We start from the raw sequence: 15,566 nt of genomic DNA on the forward strand, positions 1-15,566 counted from the left end.
AGATTGAACGCTTAAAATATAATCTAACCTCCGCATATGCTTTGTGCAAACAAATCAGGACACTTACAGAATAAATTAGTTATCTGGAGGAACCCTCACCAGCATGCCTTTAAAAATAAATAAACAAAAATCAACAGGTAAAGCCTTTCCCCACATGGAAATGCAAAACTGGGGGAGATGTTACCTGCTGAATTTCATCCTACCAGGCAGCTACAATGCTGGGGCCCTGCACAGTGGTGCAGTCAGGTGATTGTAGATTCCAGTCTTAAAGGCTCTTAAGGTTAGATGCTAGAGCTAAGGTTAAATCCCTTAGATTTAGCCACATATTTCAAAGGGCCAGCGCTGCTCCATTTAGGGCTCCGCACTGATCCGAAAACCCTAATGTGGCGGTTCCCTGGGCAGCAGCGGAGCCTGAATTGCAGCTGATGCCCGTTATATCCGGGTGGCCTGAGAAAGCGTGCGGCGGACGGTCAGGTCTGGATCGGGGGCAGTTTTCCGAGACGCCCTCTCTCTATGCCTTCTCCTTCGGTCAGGGCGGCTTCCGGGCCTGCGCGAAATGAGTCTGGGGTGTTTCTCCAGACGGGGCGTCGCCAGACAAGCGCCGATGGGCCATGTGCCGGCGGGTCCCTCCCCCCTCCCGGGCTTGGAGAGGAGGGTCCGGGGGCGGCTCCGGGGGCGGGGCAGCGGCGGGCGGTGGCTGCTCGCTCGGCTGCCCGTCCGCCCGGCCGGTGGCTTCTCGCTGCGCGTCCCGGCTCCACTCCAGGCAGGCAGGCAGGCAGGCAGGCGGCGGAGGCGGCGGCGCAGTAGCGGCGGCTAGCCGAGGAATGCGCTGAAGATGGCGGCCGGCCGGAGAGCTCCCAAGAGCGGCTTGCTGGAGCTGCGGGCGCCGGGCGAGCAGTGGCTGCGGGTGCTCGTCACCCTTTCCGACGACTTCTTGAGCGTCAGCCCCAGCAGCAAGGGCGCCGACGAGCCGCTGCAGCCGCCGCCCAGCCCCGTGCAGCTGAATGGCGGCGAGCCGGGCGCCCCTGTCCCGGACTCCCTCGCCAACATCAAGCGCACCGTGCGGATCGTCAAGCAGGACGTCGGAGGGCTCGGCATCAGTATCAAAGGTCAGGGGCGAGGGACGGGACGGGGGGCAAGAGCCAGAGGACCCAGGGGCTCGCCAGTTTGAGCAGTTTCGCTCTTTTCTCGCTCTCAACCTGCTGTGCGCCCCGGGCGCCCGGACAGACTTGGGAACGAACCTGCATATCTCTCCAGAGCCGAGTTTGCCTCCGCCAGCTGCGGGAGTGGCTATTTTTGGGCACTCGGCAATCGCCTTGCCCCTGCGGTGGCGGAGATGACACTGGGCAAACTTGAGCCGTGTGTTCGCCACTTCGGGGCTCTTGCAAACATGTCCTTCGAAGTCAGTTTAAAAGGAAAAAAGCTCCGAGGGACTGGGGCGCATAAGCTTCTGGGGGAAGTCTCCATTTCAGTTCTGGTGAAGCGCGAGGTATTAATTGCAACCGCTTCGGGAGCTGCTTAGCTGCCCCGAAGGAATTGGAACAGTGTTGAAGTTGGGAACGTGGTGGTAGGGACCTCGAGGAGTCTTGCATTCTTCCTGTAGGTCCAATCTAGGCATCTCACGAACGTGCTAACTGAACGTTTTCTAAGAATTTTATTGCATAACCAAGTGGAGAAGGCATTCTGTGTTGCTCAGAGTTTGCATGCTTCATTGGGAACGCTGGTTAATTAATAAGTGACTTAAAAAAAATAAGACCCTGTGAATTTGTAGTCTGCTGGACCAACATAGCTATCTGATCCTGATACAATCAGTAGCAACATTGTAATCAACACAACATAGTATCAACACAAATGTTTCTTCTCAATTTAGATTGTTGCAGAATGCAAACAGAATTGTATTCAGTGTTACTCCTGCTCAGAGCAGATCTGTTGAAATTGATGAACATTTGTGTTAATTTCAATGAGGCTACTCTGTGTAAAACACAGTTGGAGACAACCAATTGATTAGATTTACAAGACATCAGTACTGCAAAGGCCTTTGACCATATAAGCAACAAAAATTGACTTGGCTGACAACTGAGCTTTGAATCTCAGCCACTTAGTACTGAATTTTATGTCATATCTGAAGAGCCACTTCATAGGATGATCAGTTCCCACGCAGAGATGATTTACATGTAGGGTAAAAAAAACTTTGGGTGTGAAGTGACCCTGGCAGTGCAGTCTTATACATGTTTACCAAGAAGTAAGTTCTGTTATGCTTACTGGGACTTACTCCCAGGTAAGTGCGTATAGGATTGCAGCCTGAATGGCCTGAAAACCGTGTAGATTAACTTTGTGGCTGTATAAAATCCCAACTTTCTAGTAATGGGACTGCTCAGTGCTCAGGTGTGCACTTTGGCTTCAGAAACTTTCAACACCCATGTGTGTGCTTTACAGACACATTATGAACAGTCCCATCAAATGGAAGAGGTCAGTTGTCTGATAATACTAAGCAAACTGTCCACTACTTACTCGCAACTACACAAGCTCAGCTTTGTTTATGCAATATTCTCTCACTAGTTATTAGTTAGGAATCTAATAACATCTAGCCAGAGGGTCCCCTACTCCACCTTAAGAACTGGGTAGTGTTCTCTGCAACCCTAGAAATGCCACGCAAGTGGGAATTCTGGGAGGCCTGAAGTTAGTTCTGGCGGCATTTTTAGCATAACTGACTACATGTGCCGTGTGAGTTGATGCAAAGCTTTGTCCTCCATCACATACAGCTGCCTTGTCAACCCTAGCCTCTAATAAGGATTTGGGCTGCAAATGTGAACACCCTTACTTTGGACTATGTCCCATTGTATCTCAGTGGGGCTTAACTCTTAAGTAGATGTGTACAGGATTGCACCGTCAAACAGGTAAGGCTAGATCCTGGAAAACCTCTTGTATGATAAATGATGGCGTGAAAATTGAAACTGCAGAGAGATCTAGAAACTCAGACATTTGCCATGTACATTCTTTATTTCTTAGTTGTGTTTTTACTGGTAGAATGCACTCCTGCAGTTGGGCTAGATGGAAGCATACTTTTGCATCAGAAAAGTAGGCCATGTTCTCACATACTTTTTAGTCTAGGGAGTTCATTTCTTGTAGGTCTAGAAAGCAGGACAGGGACACTTTTACAAATCAAATATGCATTCCAGTCACTGGAATTATAAATGTCAAAAATTCAAGTATCACTTGTCAAAAGTGCCAAAGATGTAACAAAGGAAATTAGCATGATAGACAATTCCATGAGTAATGGGAGATCCATGGGGGCATAAACTTGAAGATTCAGGACCCTCCGGTTTTTTCCTGCAATGGCAATTATATAAGAAGGAGATTTATGACTACATCCATTAGTAACATTTTTATTTGGCCTTTAAGTAGCAGTGTAAGGTGGAGGAGCCGACATTATTCAGACTTATGCATCTGATGAACTAGGCTCCAATCTCAAAAATTTATATGCTGCAGTATATCTGTTTCTCTTTAAGGTGCAACAATGCATTTTGTTTTTGTTGCAACCAATGAATGCAGCTGCTGCTCTGAAATCCATTTAGCAGCATTAAATGACTTGAAGATCGTGTAGGTTGAACTTCATGACTGCATGAGATTTACTAATCTAGATTTCTTGGCAGTGTGGTTGCTTAAGCACAGGTGTCCTCACATTATGTTGATCCTTTCAATTAAAAGCTAAAATACAGTATTCGTGTAAAATTTAGACATGCATTTATATCCTTTAAATTAACTTGTGGACCCCATTGTTAAATTACATTATGCATGTAAAATTAGCATGCTATCTTTCTGTCTGAGGGGAGTTTTTTTGCTTTTCAAAATGAGGGTACATTCAAAACATGTAATAACCTTGACTACTGGAGTTTGATCATTGACTCAAAGCTTGTGTTCCTTCAGATATTATTGGATGCAGCATAGTCAGAGTCCAGCAACAGCTGAAGAGCCACAGGTTTTCCACCCTGCTCTTAAAGAGCTACTATTCTGTTTAGCTGGCACAGGGTAGTGACTCTGAGCAATATTCAAGTGCATTATTCTTGAGCTTCATGTCCACAGGACACTCTTCAAATAATTTGAAACTTTTAAAATGTGGTGTTTTTTTTAATTGCAAATAAAAATCAGCATTTTTTCCACTGAAGCTAGTGGCTGTTAGTGTTGATTCATTGGCCCCTAATGTCTTAGGAGATGGGATATTTTGGCATATAAATCTTTGGAATAAATTCATAATTCATTTATATGTTGCCCATAGCTTGGTACATTTGATTGCTGCGAACTACAGGTTACCTGTATGCAGCTGTTGCTGATCCTTTGATCTATAAACAAAGTAATATAATTGTAGAATTGGTCCATGGGGCACAGTCTAGAGTGATAATCTTATAAAATACTGTGCAATATGGCATATCTTAAAATGAAGCAAAAAACCGCACGGGTAACATCTCTCTTCTTTCCTTTTACTAGTGTACCAGTTGGGGGTATGGAAGCCTTGCACACTGAATATTTTGTTAAGCCAAGTGTTGCTCCTTTCTACAGCAGGACTGGGAACCTGTGGCATTCTGGATGTTGCTGGGCTCCCATCAGCCCCAGCTAGAATGGCCAATGGTTAGGGATGATGGGGAATGCATAGGGTCTCCACTCCTCATCTTCATATTCTTTGAAATGCAACACCTGACTTGTTTTCCTTTTTCTGCTTTTACTTCAAGGTGGCCGGGAAAACAAAATGCCCATTCTGATTTCCAAGATTTTTAAGGGGCTGGCTGCAGATCAGACGGAGGCCCTGTTTGTAGGAGATGCCATCCTTTCAGTCAACGGTGGTGACCTCTCTGATGCGACACATGATGAGGCAGTGCAAGCACTGAAGAAGACTGGCAAGGAAGTGGTCTTGGAAGGTAAGCAGGCTGTATTGCGGATGGGCTGAGATGTTGAGGATCCCTGCCCTTTTCACTTCTGAACTTTTACTAACAGGATCCTTGGTTCACTCTGTTTCTGTGCAGTGCACAGGTGAATAATCTTCCCAGTGATGCTCCCCAGGTTCACTGAAGCAAGGGCCAACCCAGAAGTGGAGCATGTGTGGTGGTGACCAATATTTTAAGTTAGTTTAAATTGACAGAATGCTGGAGCAAAACAAGTCCTCTATACTACTTGCAATCACGCTAGCACATTTCTGTTCTGTGCCAGGAATGGGGAATCTCTTTCAGCCCGAGGGCCACATTCACTTGTTGACAAGTGTCTGGGGTCCATATTCCAAAGGCAGAAAGGATGCAGAGCAATGGATGTGACTTTTGAACCTTTGAACAGGAGTCTGTATTTCAGCTAAGGAAAAGTCTGAGCTTTCTGTACACACTGCCACACATCTCTCCACCCAGACATTCAAGAGGCATTTTTCCCCATTCAGTAACATACAGTGGTACCTTGGTTCTTAAACTTAACCCGTTCCAGAAGTCTCTTCCAAAACCAACTTTCCCATAGAAAGTAATGCAAAATGGATTAATCCGTTCCAGAGTTTTAAAAACAACCCCTAAAACAGCAATTTAACATGGATTTTACTATCTAACGAGACCATGGATCCATAAAATGAAAGCAATAATTGATGTACTGTACTATCAAATAAATAAGACAGTATTGCAGATTATATAAAAAAATATATTATTTTTTCTTACCAGCACTGGTAATAGTCATTGTTTGGATGGGGGGCTTTTATACATTTCTGAAGTCACACAATCAATCAGTCAGTAGCTGAACTGGGTTCCACACAGTCACAAAAACAAATTAACCGAAAAAGCCTCAAAAACAAAAACGCAAAATAAATAGCAAAAACCAAAGCTCCAGATACAGTGGTACCTTGGTTCTCAAACTTAACCCATTCCAGAAGTCTGTTTGACTTCTGAAATGTTCAAAAACCAAGGTGCGGCTTCTGATTGGTGCAGGCGCCCAGGAAACAAAAGCCAACAGCCAAATAAGATGTTTGGCTTCTGAAAAACTTTTGAAAACTGGAACACTTCCGGGTTTTTGGTGTTTGGGAACCAAGGCATTTGAGAACCAAGTTGCCACTGTATTCCAGCCAGGTAGAAGCACCTGAACATGGCTGGTGAGAGGGGCAGAATCCCAAGGCCTGGATGGAGACTCCTGCAGAAATGCGCCTGGTCCCCAGTCCTGAAGTTTCCCACTCCTGTCCTATACTGTGGCTCCTTTCCTGGCTATGCCAATATGCTTTGCAGAGATACCAGCTGTGTTGGAACACAGAGGCACCCGGGAGAATAGTCTTCACTGGCAGCTTGCCAGGAGCCTTAGGAACAGACCTAATCTGCCTGCAGATTGGCATACTGATCCCAGATAAAAACACACGAATGTGCCAGCCTATCTGCTCACACTAGAACTTGGTGCCTTTATCTCCCTTAACAGATTAATTGCAGGTGCTTGCTCTGTGATTCTCTCCCCGCCCTTCATTCCCTACAACAAAAATCTGCCGACTCAACATCTTTGTGAGGAAAAAGTGCAACTCTAGGCTATGTCTCTTAAGCCAACTTGAGGTGCAGCCTTTGTTAACTGCCGAAATCCAGATTTAGCTCTGGACTCACTTGACGACAGCAGATATGTATTTCTCGTCTCATTTTAGTGAGGGTTTGAATCCTGATGCCGCTCTCTAGCTCTGTAACAGTACAAATCATTGTAGATTAGCGTAGCTGGTTGTCCTAAGAGGAGTGAATGGCTACAGTAAGGCGCTTCTATCTCTTTGAAGGCAGGACAAGATCCCAAGTAGAACCGAGATTACCTTTATGTAGAAACATATTGAAAATCAGGGTCTTGGCTGCTGTTCAGAGCTTTGAAGTAATCAGAAGATTAATCTTCTAGTTAGTAACTTGATGGGGTTTGAGTGTCCGGTAATGAAAAAATATATTGTAGCGTCTCTGTTCTGGACATCTGGAGTTTTATTGATTGGAGAATCTGTAATCTATAACAGTAAAGAGGTGAAGGAGAGACCCTTCTGAGTATGTGGTTTTTCCAGATGTATTACTCTGTCTTTCCTATCGACCAGGAGGATAAGTCTGGTATTGGCTTCATTTCTGCAAAGTCCTCTTGTTACCTAAGGAAACCCAAACAGGTTATAGATCATGTTCAGCGGAGATGTGAATTGCCACAAACAGTTGCAAATATCTGAAAAATGAACTCACTGGCTCAAATATATGGGTCTGCTGCCTTTTCCCTCTCCCCTCCTTGTGTATTGCACATGCCCTTCCTTTTATTTATCACTTGAAATAAATTTTGGCCTGGTTCGCCTGTCACACTGAGCCAAACCATGACTTAGCACAAACATTCCTTGGTTGTTTCATTGCTGCGCCAAGCTGAGCTAAGCTATAGTTTGGCATGGCATGTTGTCTGAACCTGGGCTTGTGGTTTAGCTCTCTCCATGCTGGCCACAAGCTGTAACTAAGGTTCATGCTTTGACTTGTTACTTGTGGCTAGTATAGAGAGAGCTAAACCACAAGCCTACGGTCAGACAATACGATAAGCCAAACCCTGGCTTAGTTCAGTTAGATGCAGCAACAGAACAACAATCAAGGGGCGGCCACAACCTCCTCCCTATTTAACCCCCACACTTGCATGCTTGCACTAAACCATAGTTTGGCTTAGCCATAATATCCAGACCTTTGTTTAGTTGTCAGATATCTGAGAAAAGTCTATGAAAAGCCTGAATGCAATCAAACAAGGGAAGCACAAGCATTCTGAAGAATGACGATCTTTACAGACGTTACAGTGGTACCTTGGGTTAAGTACTTAATTATTTCCTGAGGTCCGTTCTTAACCTGAAACAGTTCTTAACTTGAAGCACCACTTTAGCTAATGGGGCCTCCCGCTGCCGCCGCGCCGCTAGAGCACGATTTCTCTTCTCATCCTGAAGCAAAGTTCTTAACCTGAGGTACTATTTCTGGGTTAGCGGAGTCTGTAACCTGAAGCGCATGTAACCTGAAACGTATGTAACCTGAGGTACCACTGTATTTATTTGTTTGTTGCATTTATATGCCACCTTTCCTCCAAGGAGGTCAAGGCGGAAAACATGGTTTCCCTCCTCCTCATTTAATCCCCTCATCAACCCTGCAAGGCAGGTTAGGCTAAGAGGCAGTGACAGGCCCCAAATCACCCTGTGAGCTTCATGGCCCAGTGTGGGTTTGAACCCTGGTCTCCCAGGTCCCAGTCTGACACACTAGCCACTGCACCACACTGGCTTTTCATGGAGGATAAGGCTACCTGTGGCTACTAAATGTCATAGTGATGTTCTGCCTCCAGTGCCAGAGGCAATATGCTTCTGAATACCAGTAGCTGGAAATCACAGGAGAGGAGAGTGTCATTTCCTTCAAGTCCCACTTGCAGGCTTCCCATAGGCATCTGGTTGGCCACTGTGAGAAGATGATGCTGGACTAGATGGTCCATTGGCCTGATCCTGTGGGGCTCTTCTTATGTTCTTATCTCTACTAGATGGGTCTGATGTGAGTTGTAGACCAAACAATTAATGGACACTAGATTGGGGAAGGATGATATAGAATAGTTGGCTCACTCATCGTTGCTGCCCCTACAGTTGTGGACCTGAGGTTTAGAAATTGTGGTCAGCTTCAAACCATGTTTTTGAAAAGCCAACTTTCCATCGTGTATAGCTTTAGGGTGGTCTTTGGTACTCGTCCTACTCAAGGGGAGACCCACTGAAGTCAATGGACATGGCAAACTTAGGTTTGTTCGTTTCAGTAGGTCAACCCTTGAGTTGCAATTAGTTCATTTCCACCATAAGGTTTGTAGAGAGAGGGGAAAGTCTTTTTCTAACTTAAAGGATCGTGTTGCTTGCCATAACAGCTCTCAATATTTAGACATTTTTTTTGGTTTTGATCTAATGCTGAATGGTATAATTTAAAAATTCTCAATTCAGAATCCTCTATTCCTTTTATTAGTATTCCTTACATTTAGGTGACTAGTTTATTGTTGATATGGTGACCAGAATTGCTTAGCAATTATTGGTTTTCTTTGTAATGCTGTGTGGTGCTTGTTTGCTTATACCTCTAAATATTTAAAAAGGGGGGGGGGAGTGGTCATTCAATGGATTTCCTGCTAAGCTGGGATGTGATTCTTTGTTGCCCAAGAAAAAAGGAAATTTAATGTCAGAAGAGAGAGACTGGGAAGAATTTCAGCTTGCCAGAGGGAATCCTCCCCATCTCCTCTCCCTGCACGCTGTTCTCGGTGGGGGGGAGTCCTCTGATTCCTTCCAGAGCCAATTTGGGGTGCATGCAGGGGGGTGAGAGGGGGAGAAAGCCCCATTGTACTAGTGCAAGTCCTTGAATCCAGCCCATTGGGCTGTTTCCAATGTTGGTCCTACGCAGAGGACACCCACTGAAATTAATGGGCGTGACTAATTAAGGTCCACTAAATTCACTGGGTCTATTCTGGGTAGAGTTTTGCTGGCATCACCCCTGGGGCTCCAGTCCTTGTTTGGCCTTGTAGCTCCTTGTGTGTCTCCCTCGCCCAAGGTTTCTCCCTTGGCCTTGCCCTTACATTTCAAGCTCACCGGGAGGGATAAAACGGTGTGTGAGAACAGGGAACACAGCGTGCCACATCCTGAACTTCTTGAAGGAAGGGTGAACAGGACAAAAATAAGACACACACTGCTAATCCCATTTCCATCAATAGAACCTTTTAATTTGAGATGTCATGTATACCTAACAGTACTTGGAGGCATTCGACAAAGCAATCTGTCTCTGCCTGTGAATATCTTGACAAGTATCTAAAACAGGTCCTTCTCCTATCACAAACCACCAGGCATAGATCCCCTTCTTCCATGGCACTGTCCACTTTGATTATGATGAATAGGCAACTGATGAATGTCCAGGGACTTGAGAGAACAGGATGCAGGACTTGGTGGAATTTGTTCTGGCAGGGCGACATGATGCTCCCTAGCTGTTGTTCAGCTCCTATCATGTCCAGCTAGCATGGCCAGTGGTCATAAGTTATGGAAGTCAGATTTCAACAACTGGAAGGCACCACGTTGGCTATTTCTGACTTACACATTTTTGGTGCTCCCTGGGGTGTTAGTGTGAAGATCTCATAATGTTCCAGGAGGTGGGTGGAGAACTAAGAACTTGCTGTGTTTTGTTTATTTTGTTGTCTTGAAACAGAGCGCGCGAGGACTAGAAGGGGCAATTTGCAGGAAATTGATCTTTCTGTTTCCACTTAACAAGCAAGAGGTTGCTCCGAAAGGGTCTGCTTTTACACGGGCTTTGAGGAAATCACAACACATTCTTTATTGTATATTGCGTTGCGTGGTTGTGGCTCTCCCAAACACTTTCTTATTTGTTTCATTTAATGTACATTTATGTCAGGTTTGTGGTTGAACAAATAAACTTCTAAAAATGTTATATAATAGCAAATAGTAAAAAAAAAAAAATGTTTTATGTATCCAGGGTTCTTTTGCTGAAAGGAAACTTAAGTCTGGGAGGCAGCTGGGAAGGTGTGATAGGTTTCATTCAACAGTACCATACTGGTAGTGGTCACTTTGCCCTGCTTCAAAAAATTATATTGAACTACTGGGAAGATATCAGTTAGTTGGCATAATCTTGTTGCATGTAGTTAACATTATTTGCACATCATGTTAGTTAATAAGACCACACCTACATGCAATTGTTTGCCACGTTGCATTTATTTTACTGGTAACTTTGTGAGTGTTCTCCAGGGTGAAATACCTCAAGTAAGTCTCAGAAATCTTACAGCTGAAATATCTTTTTTAAGTGGAATCCATTTCTGAGCCCCCCCCCCAGCCTCCTTTTCAGTCACACATCTGCAAAACAGACAGGCTGTTGCGTAATTAATCAGTTGCCCAGTTAAATCTGCATATAAATTAAGCTGACGATGGGGAACCAGATATCGATGGAATGCTGCTCCCATCATTCCTGACCATTGTCCATATTGGCTGGGGCTGATGGGAGTTTTCGGAAGCTGGTGAACACCTGGAGGGCACCACGTTGACTACCCCTGATATCTCCACCAGTTTGTGTTGGGGCAAGGGGTACTGCTAGTGGGTGGGCGAAATCCTATGCACCCCAAGGGATCATCATGCCCTAAGGTCCACCTCACATGGTGGTTCCCTGCAGCAACTGCTGTTTTCTCAGAACCAGGCCTTAATTTGTGAGGGACACTTGTGGTTTTTAATCCCCTTGGGCATCCATTTCAACTATTTGCAGAAGTGTTTGCAAGCAATGCTGGCTCAAAAACCTTGACCATTTTAAAGCTGGACATGGAGCTGTTTGTGCATCCCTAACAGTTACCTTGGCTGCTCATCACCCTTCCTAAAGAGATCTGTATACATTCTGGGTCTTTGCTAGACCCTCCTGTCTATTTCTCCCATTCTCCAGTTTGTAAGTTATTCCCCTCCCCACCCCTCTCCACTTTCCAGTCTCTGCTGAGTCCAAGCTGATTTTAGCTGTGCTCAGCCGTTTCAGCTGATTAGCTGCGTTTCCCCTCCTCCCTTGTTTTTGCTTCTTCTTTCCCCAAAGCCCACAGAACCACACATAGCTTTGTGGAATGTGCTGCTCTGCCCTGCCGATCTCATTGAGTTTTATAACCTAAAGGGAAACACAAAACCCCTTTCTTTCGGACCTTGCAAGCATTGCTTCGTCAAGCTGCTAGCTGGGTACAACACTTTCTTTGTTTCTCTTTTATTTCTTAGGCAAAAAGAAAAACCAACTTTAAAAAAAAGCCCCAAGTTTCTGATCCGAAAGTAAAGTAGAAGAGATTTGGCCACTTAAATAGAATTGTAGAGTTGGAAGGGACCACAAGGGTCATCCAGTCTGACCACCTTGCAAGGCAGAAATCTTTTGCCCAATGTGGGGCTTGAACCCACAAACTTGAGATTAAGTGTCTCATGCTTTACTGACTGAGCTGTCCAGGAGGCTTGTAGGAGGGCTTGTCCTAAATGGCTAAAAACGTCGTGAACCTAGAAAGCTGCTTTATACTGAGTAAGACCACAGCCAATCTAGCTCAGTATTGTCAGCACAGGGAGTGAGGAACCTCTGGCATGCCAGACCTCCACATTTTGTCCGCCAGGATACCTGCCGTACACATATGATTTCATGTATGGGGTCAGGAAGAATCCTGGCTCAGTTGAAAGGGTATTTGCAGTCTTAACACCACAATTTTCTTGCCAACCCAACCAACCACTGCAGCAAATTTCTTGCTATCAGTATGCCCATTAGTCAGAGCCAGTGTGTGTGTACATTGCACAGTTATCCCATAGGAGATATAATTGGACACATGCCCTCATCCCTAAGTGTTGCATCCCTAGTTATGGCATAAGGAAGGAGAGCCTAAGCTGAATGTAACTGTGGTCTTTTGCAGTTCACCTATTCCCTTAGTTGGTGGTGTCTAGTAGCTGTGCCACAAATTATACACGATAGGTATGATACCTCAAGCCCAGCACAGTAAAATGAATGCTGTAAAGTGACCACACATTCAATAGGCTGTGGTGTTAGGGAGGAAACTCTTCCATTTTGCCTTTAGTTGTCTTTTGGAAACACTCAGTTATGAAACAGTTGTATCAACTTAAAAATGTGAAAAGCCCATCTGATCTCCTGCTATCACAGGCTGTTACATTCTTAGGTGTTGCATAAAGCTGTGTGTGTGTGTGTTTTATTTTTTACGTGTTTACTTGGCACGCCTCTCTGGCTGAAGACTTAAGCTCAGCAACAGCCTTCTCCATCTCAAATAGTTCCAGCTGTGCAGTTTTTGCATGACTGACCTGTGTATAGTCCTTGAAAGATCCCACCAGAGAAGAGATTGGTAACAAAAGGAAGACGAGGGAAAGTAAGTTAGAGAGCTTGGATGGGAAAAAGAAATAAACAGCTGCGGGGGTTGCAGATTGGACAATCCAGGATGGCAGTAAATGGCGTCAAGCCTCCCACCTAGCTAAAGACTGGGCTGCCTTTGGGCTGGTTAACAACAGCCTGGAGTAGTTTATCAGAAGACCATTAAGAAGAGATGGAAGGACCATCTGATCCGGGATTCTGTTCCTAGAGGGACCAAGCAGATGCTTCTGGGAAGCCCACCAAGAGGAAATGGGCACTTTCCTGTTAATGCAATGGCTATTATGAGTCATACCGCCTCTGATCCTGGCAGTACTATGTATTGTGACTAGTAGCCATCAGTAGTCTTAGCTTCCACAAATTTGTCACCATGGGCATATTGATTCTTGCAGCATCTGACCACAGCACACAGCTGTACAATGATGTGTCCTTTACTCATCATTTCCATTCAGTTGTGTGTGTAATAACATTTGCTTCACCACAGGGTTGGATGCTAGAGACAGGTGCCAGTGGGGGCGCACACACACATACACAAAGCAGGAAATTGATTTCAAATGGTTCTAAAGTCTGGTACTCTTCAGCTATCGGCTGTTTCCAGGTGCTTCACGAGTATTCAGTAATGTTTGCCAACACTCCTAAATATAAAAGAGGAAGATCTAGGCTGAAGCCTTGACAACCCTCGGTCACGCATCAGCTCAGTTCAGGCATTGCATCCAGCCATGGCTGAGGAGGCTGAGCTATACTCTAGTAGCGTTTTGTTTGAATTGATAAAACCACAGTGTGAGCTCAGCCAGCAAATCCGAATTGGAAACTATTATTTGTTCTGCCTGTGGCTTGGCATAATGTTTGAACTGATGAACTACAGCGATCATTCTTTCTCTGGAGGCTGCAGCCTCGTGGATATAGGAGCGGGTTTTTTGGGACTTATGAAGCAGAATGCTGAGAGGAGGGGAAACTAAACCAGATAAGCAGTGCTAACCCATGATTTCCCTCTTGTATTCTTGGAAACTGGGACTGTCGTTTGCATCCTGAACAATGGCTAGTGCAATCTCAGGTTTGGTATGAGGTCTGAATTGAGTAGCCAGACACCTACACATCACTAAAAAAGGTAAAGGTAAAGGTACCCCTGCCCGTACGGGCCAGTCTTGACAGACTCTAGGGTTGTGCGCCCATCTCACTCAAGAGGCCGGGGGCCAGCGCTGTCCGGAGACACTTCCGGGTCACGTGGCCAGCGTGACATCGCTGCTCTGGTGAGCCAGAGCCGCACACGGAAACGCCGTTTACCTTCCCGCTAGTAAGCGGTCCCTATTTATCTACTTGCACCCGAGGGTGCTTTCGAACTGCTAGGTTGGCAGGCGCTGGGACCGAACAACGGGAGCGCACCCCGCAGCGGGGATTCGAATCGCCGACCTTTCGATCGGCAAGCCCTAGGCGCTGAGGCTTTTACCCACAGCGCCACCCGCGTCCCTTACACATCACTAGAGCATGTTAAAAAAAAGTTAAACTAATAAAGTTAAGGTATGTTAATATCCAGATTTTCCCTGATCCGTTCTTAAATTATGTCAGAAATAAAAAGATAAGGACTTTACTATACAAGGTTAAACACACTGTTAGAGATAGATAGACCATTTATATCCTACTCTTCCTCCCAAAGGAATCCAGTCAACACATCTTAGCCTAACTCACATCACTGGCTTGTTGTGAAGATGAATTGGGAGGGGAAGAACCACATAAACTACTCTGAGCAACTTGAGGATGGGATATATAAATGCAATAAATCAATAGAAAAAAGGAACAATGATTTGTTGTTAAGTTGCAATTTCATAATAATAAAGCAGCACACCAGTAACACACCAGTACCAAAGTAGCTTCAGGTCATGCACAAGTATGCCGTTAACTCTTCTTCTCATTGATTAAAGTTTGCCATCACCCAAAGATCAGCTTGCAGACATACTTTTGGGACACAATGACTGTGCCTCCATTTGCTTTTTGTCCTGATCAGTTTACTATATAGAGTGATATTAAATGCTTAATTTCCATCCTGGGAGGTATCCGAAGCAGTTCAATTGATGTTCTTTATGAGAGCCTGTTTTCTGTGTTAAGACTTGTATTATCTCCAGAGCCACCCCTATTGATATCTTGGTAATTTATATGTACAGTGGTGCCTCGCAAGACGAAAAGAATCCGTTCTGTGATTCTCTTCGTCTAGCGGTTTTTTCGTCGTCTTGCGAAGCAAGCCCATTGACGGATTAGCGCTATTAGCGGCTTTTAGCGGCTCATCTGCTGATCGGATCAGCTGATAAGCGGCTTAGTGGCTTAGAAAAAGGGGGGGGGAACCAGCAGGAATTCGCAAGACATTGTCGTCTTGCGAAGCAAGCCCATAGGAAATTTGTTTTGCGAACCACCTCCAAAACGGAAAACTCTTTCGTCTAGCGAGTTTTCGTCTTGCGAGGCATTCGTCTTGTGGGGCACCACTGTAATCAGCTTAATTATCAGAACCATTCAATATGCCTAAATAAGAAGGCAATGTGGGATGGAGGAAATCAGTCTTAATATTGAGGATCATTCCTGCCCCCCCCCCCAATAGCAGCTGGCTGGTCTGAACCTATGGACGTCTCTTGTAATGCTGAACCCATTGTTATGGCAAAGAAGTATGCCATTTGGAGCAAATCCCCATAAAAATGGATTTATCTAGCGATTGGTTTT

General features: G+C 45.1%; 1 protein-coding gene across 1 annotated transcript in view; it reads left to right on the top strand.

The window, feature by feature from the left end:
• The first annotated feature begins 644 nt into the window (after window positions 1-644).
• Window positions 645-15,566, top strand: part of SNTA1 (syntrophin alpha 1) — a 59,090-nt gene continuing 44,168 nt past the window's right edge. Inside the window, exons 1-2 of the mRNA XM_083508145.1 lie at window positions 645-1,109; window positions 4,728-4,913. Coding sequence (XP_083364271.1) covers window positions 836-1,109; window positions 4,728-4,913 — 460 coding nt within the window. The 5' untranslated portion in view covers window positions 645-835. The remainder of the gene's footprint in view (window positions 1,110-4,727; window positions 4,914-15,566) is intronic.

Source organism: Podarcis liolepis (genome assembly GCF_965112155.1).
Source record: "Podarcis liolepis genome assembly, chromosome: 6".
NCBI classification, from domain to species: Eukaryota; Metazoa; Chordata; class Lepidosauria; order Squamata; family Lacertidae; genus Podarcis; species Podarcis liolepis.